Source organism: Nannospalax galili, unplaced genomic scaffold, assembly GCF_000622305.1.
Source record: "Nannospalax galili isolate Female #2095 unplaced genomic scaffold, S.galili_v1.0 scaffold196, whole genome shotgun sequence".
NCBI classification, from domain to species: Eukaryota; Metazoa; Chordata; class Mammalia; order Rodentia; family Spalacidae; genus Nannospalax; species Nannospalax galili.
Window position 1 is genome coordinate 238,642 of NW_008337421.1, and position 4,943 is coordinate 243,584.

General features: G+C 35.8%; 1 protein-coding gene across 1 annotated transcript; it reads left to right on the forward strand.

Annotated features, from left to right (window-relative positions):
- Positions 1-3,210: 3,210 nt before the first annotated feature.
- On the forward strand, positions 3,211-4,227 carry LOC103733683 (olfactory receptor 4K2-like). The gene is given in 3 exon segments (XM_008832576.2): positions 3,211-3,364; positions 3,367-3,589; positions 3,675-4,227. Coding segments are annotated over 3 exon segments (930 nt in total).
- Positions 4,228-4,943: the final 716 nt, after the last annotated feature.

The following is a 4,943-nucleotide window of genomic DNA, read 5'->3' on the forward strand; positions in this document are numbered from 1 at the left end:
GGTCAGCCTAAGAACTTTTTGCAATCAATGGCTGCTGGGAAGGGGAAAGACAGTGTCTTACATGGTTGGGATTCTTGGTGAGCCCAGTGCATGGGCCCACATTGAAGGACATTTGGGACACAAATCAGACTTTATAGGACATATTATATATAATAATATACATATGTATAAGAGAGTTAGGGAATGGGGGAGGGTGCAAATAGGAGAATGTATATATATGGTATGAAAATTGCAAAAATTTAATAAAGAAATAAATTTTAAAATTAAAATGAAAACTTCCCTAATAATATTGCATCCAGTGTTTAAACCTCAAGGGTCTCAATTAATAGCATATAATATGGAAGCAAAGAGGTCAGCTGACTAGGGATACCTACATGTTTTCTGAACCATAGTTTGCATTAGCACATCACGTCCACATCGGGGGTTTCTGGCGATGAGCATGTATCACATCAAAACATTTAAAAGTATTTAAGTCACCAGAGATTTACAATCAGAGATATGATCTGCCCTGCATTCACAACTAAAACTTTGGTTAAATCAAATCATTTGTATGCCAATTACTTTTTACTGCTAGACTGATTTCATAAGGTGTTATGTTCTCCCTGGTCTGATTTCCAGAATGTGCAACAGTTGGCATCATTCCCACCAAGTTCTCAAGAGATGCCTGAGCAGGTAAATTGAACCACTGGGACTGTTTCAAGTGATGAATATCAGCCAGGATAATGAAAAGCACTTCCTCAGGGTGTATCCATCCAGTACACCCTCATCAATAAAGAAGACGGGCAGAGAATCTACGAGAAAAGGAATTGATGACAGTACATTGTCTCATCTCATGTACTTTCCTCTTTTAAGGTAATTTTCAGGAGTTCCTGTGACTCATTTCTAACTGGATATGAGAATGACTTGCTCAGTTTCTGGTATTTCAGTAGAAAGTTTAGAGAGTTCTCCTCTATCACTCCACCTTCTTACCATGGAATTTCTACCATCTTATTAAGAACAGTTATACGACACATTGACATTAATGAAGACATGTCTTAAAGATCATCTCCAAGCGAACACTGCATGAAAGACAAGTTTTTACATAGAGAAATAAGATGCTATGTATTGATTGAGAAGTGATATTACTTTGAAAACACCTGAAACCCAATTCAGAATAGTACAAGGATGATTTTTCCAGCCCTCCCAAGACCCCAGTCATTGCAATGCACTAAATTCTTTGTTTCAAATTTCTCTTTATGAAAATTCAAAATTGGGAGATGCATAGAATATCAGGTTAATATCACAGAAAAATATTTGTGTATTTATATGTATAAATGGTTGAAAATGTTTATTTTCATACCTCTAAAACAATGGCAATTTCTCTCCTTTCTCTAATTGTTCAGTTCACCAATTTCACAATGAACCTTTACTCTGTCTTGGGAAATCTCCCTTGTTACAGGTTAGATTTCCAAGGCACAAGGAGAGAGTGCCCCATTGCCTCTTCTGAGTCTTCAGAATATTAACTCCTCGTCTTGAGGACACAGAAGAAGATGAAAACATAGTTTCTGTAAATCAAATATTTGTAGAAATTGTTCACAGTGGTATACCCTAATGGAGGACTGCGTGTGAATATGCTAAAGAAATTTTTAAGTAGTAGTAGATGTTTGTAAAGTGTACTTTATTTACAGAAAGTACCAAGTCTAAAATATTTGTCAACAGGCTTTGCAAATGACTTCTCAAAGATCAACTTACTGAAAAGAGAGAATAGCATTAACATTCACTAAGGATTACAAACTTGAGTGCTTTTTACTTGTTCTGATTTCTCTTCAAGCACGTCCATTAGAGTGTGTCCTCCTTTTTACAGATGAACAATGGAAGCAAACATTAGATTAGCTACAGGTTACAGGGTGATTGAGGACATGAGTAAGGCTAGAATGCATCTAACCAAAAGGCTCTTTTAATAATTTGACTAAATAATGATGATTATTAACAGAGTAACACAATTATTCTAAAAATATGAAATAATAACAATTTCAAAATAACTTTTAAAATAAATTTGATTTCTTATTCGTGAAATTTTCTTAGGAAGATACATATTCCTCTTTTCAGAAATCCATCATGTAAACACTGTTGGACTCCAACTTTATGGTTAGCTTCCTTCTCTACCACTTTCTCAACAGGTGCAGAGTGATTATTAGAAATGACTGAAAACTTCTGGAACAATTTGTAAGAACAGGAAAAAGAGTTTTAAAGAAAATGTTGATGGCTGGACATGGTGATGCACCTTTAATCCCAGCACCCAGGGAAGCAGCACTAGATGATCTCTATGAGATGGAGGCCAGCCCAATCTACATACCAAGTTCCAGACCACCTGGGAGCTAACAGGAGCTACAAGAGACACTATCTTTGTCTCACTGTCTGTCCCTTTCTCTCTCTCTGAAACACACACATAAGGAGAGTGAGAGAGAGAGAGAAAGAGAGAGAGAAATACAAGAAAAGAAAAGGTTGTTTAATATTTATGTTTCTCATAAGTTGCTCATTTATTTTGGGTAAAACATCAGGATGTTTTCTGTAAAAATTAGGTAAATATCTATTTTATAAGTGTCCTTGTTTGTAAGCGATGAGACTATCATCACATGCCCTGTTATCCAAAACAAACAGATATGCTATCTAAATCTTTAAAAAAAATTAGTATCTTTTCTAACACAACTTATGCTAATAATTTCTTCTATGAGAGAAAGCAAAAGTATGCTCATGATGAGAGTTGACTCTTACCTGATCTCCCTGGAGTCACAGGGAGAATTTCAAAGCATAAAAGATAGGATACAAATACGGACACTATCCCTAAGGAAAGATAATAAAAAAGAAAACTAAAAAATTATGTCATTCACCTTAGAGAAATATGGAATTTCTATAGAGATAATATAAGCAATATTAAACTACAATTAAAATGAATAATCTATAATCACTGAAAATTTAATTTCATGTCCGTTCAGCACTTTTGAAAAATATAATTTGCTTATATGCGTAAAGCTTTTTTGTCCTTTTAGAAAATATAAATCAGTGATAGCTCCGTAGACCAATAACACAAAAGGAGGAAAACATTAAATGGTAGTGATTGACTGTACTGGTCTGAAGTAGCGTGAGGACAACAATCCCCTACCCTGTTCCACGTCGCTAACTGATAATGAATCGTCTCTCACACTTGATTTAGAGGAGACGCTGAGCAGCATGACTGCAGGAAACCATTCTGCCGTGTCAGACTTTGTGCTTCTGGGATTCTGTCAGTCATGGAATGCACAGGTCCTACTCTTCGTGGTATTTCTCCTGCTTTACCTGATCACTGTGTCTGGAAATGTTGTCATTGTCATCTTAGTCATCACTGACCCCGTCTCCACTCCCCCATGTATTTCTTTTTGGCCAACCTGTCCTTTGTTGACATGTGGCTTTCCACAAACACCACACCTAAGATGATCACAGACTTTCTCAGGAAGCACAAGACCATTTCCTTTGCAGGCTGCATGTCCCAGATCTTCTTCTCCCATTTCATCGCAGCACTTGAGATGGTACTTCTGGTGGTCATGGCCTATGCCCGCTACGTGGCCTTGGCTACATTTCCCAGATCTTCTTCTCCCATTTCATTGCAGCACTTGAGATGGTGATACTGGTGATAATGGCCTATGACTGCTGTGTGGCAAACCACTCTGCTACTCAGTCATTATGAGCCTTCAAAGGTACATTGTGCTGGTTGGTACAGCTTGGATTATCAGTTTTGTGCATGCCATAAGTCAAACTCTTGTGATTGTGCAGCTGCCTTTCTGTGGCCCCTGGGAGGTAGGCAGCTTCTTCTGTGATAGACCACTAGTAATGAAGTTGGTCTGCATGGATTACAGCACCTTAAACATCTTCATAAACCTCAGTTGTGGAGTTGTGGCAGTGACCTGCTTTATTTTGTTGCTAATAACCTACTCACATATTCTCACTGTCTCAAGAAGCTCTAAAGCTGGTGCATCCGAGGCCCTGTCCACCTGCTCTGCCCACATCACGGTGGTGGTGCTCTTCTTTGGACCCTGCATCTTCATCTACATGTGGCCACTCAGCATCACCTGGATGGAAAAGTTCCTTGTTTTGTTTTACTCTGTCTTTACACCTGTCCTAAATCCAGCTATTTATACACTGAGAAATAAAGACATGAAAACTGCTTTTAAGAGATTCAGAAACTACTGTGTGGATTTCAGAAATATTTAATATCTGCAATGACGGTTCATTGTTTGGGTATTACCCAAACATCCTTTTTTACCTTGAGCTTAGTAATTATTTATAATTGACATAAATCTATCCTGGAGGATGGGATCTTAATGTCTGTTCAATTTTCCCTAACTTGATAAAACATGTTTCTGTATCCATGTCTCCTCACTTCCAAATTATTGTTTTCCCAATAGACAATGAAATACTGTTTATCATCAATCTGGAATCACACACAAATATTAATAAGAAAAAGCAATACTAAATGGAAAATATAATGAAATAAAAGCGACACTCCACATAAAGAATAATTACTCACTGATACTATATTTATGAGATTTCATTAATTTTATAGAAGTTTGAGTCTTTAAAATAAATGTTATTTATTTTGTTTCATAAAAATGAAAATATATTTATTAACTTTTTAGATTATTTATTTTGTTTCATAACAATGAAAATATATTTATTAACTTTTTGGTACTGTATTTGTGTAAATTTCTGAAATCTAATTTCCATGAATATTGATAATAATGAATCTGCAGTATTTAAGTACTTCAGGGGCGTTGGACATTATCTTTGAATGAATAATTGGAGTACACTTATTATTCTGTTCAAATAATAATATCATGTAAAGATAAATGAATATTTACATATAAATTTTTGAAATTAAAATTTAACCTCCAAAAATTTGAAACCATAAACTATTTTCCTTCTTCCAG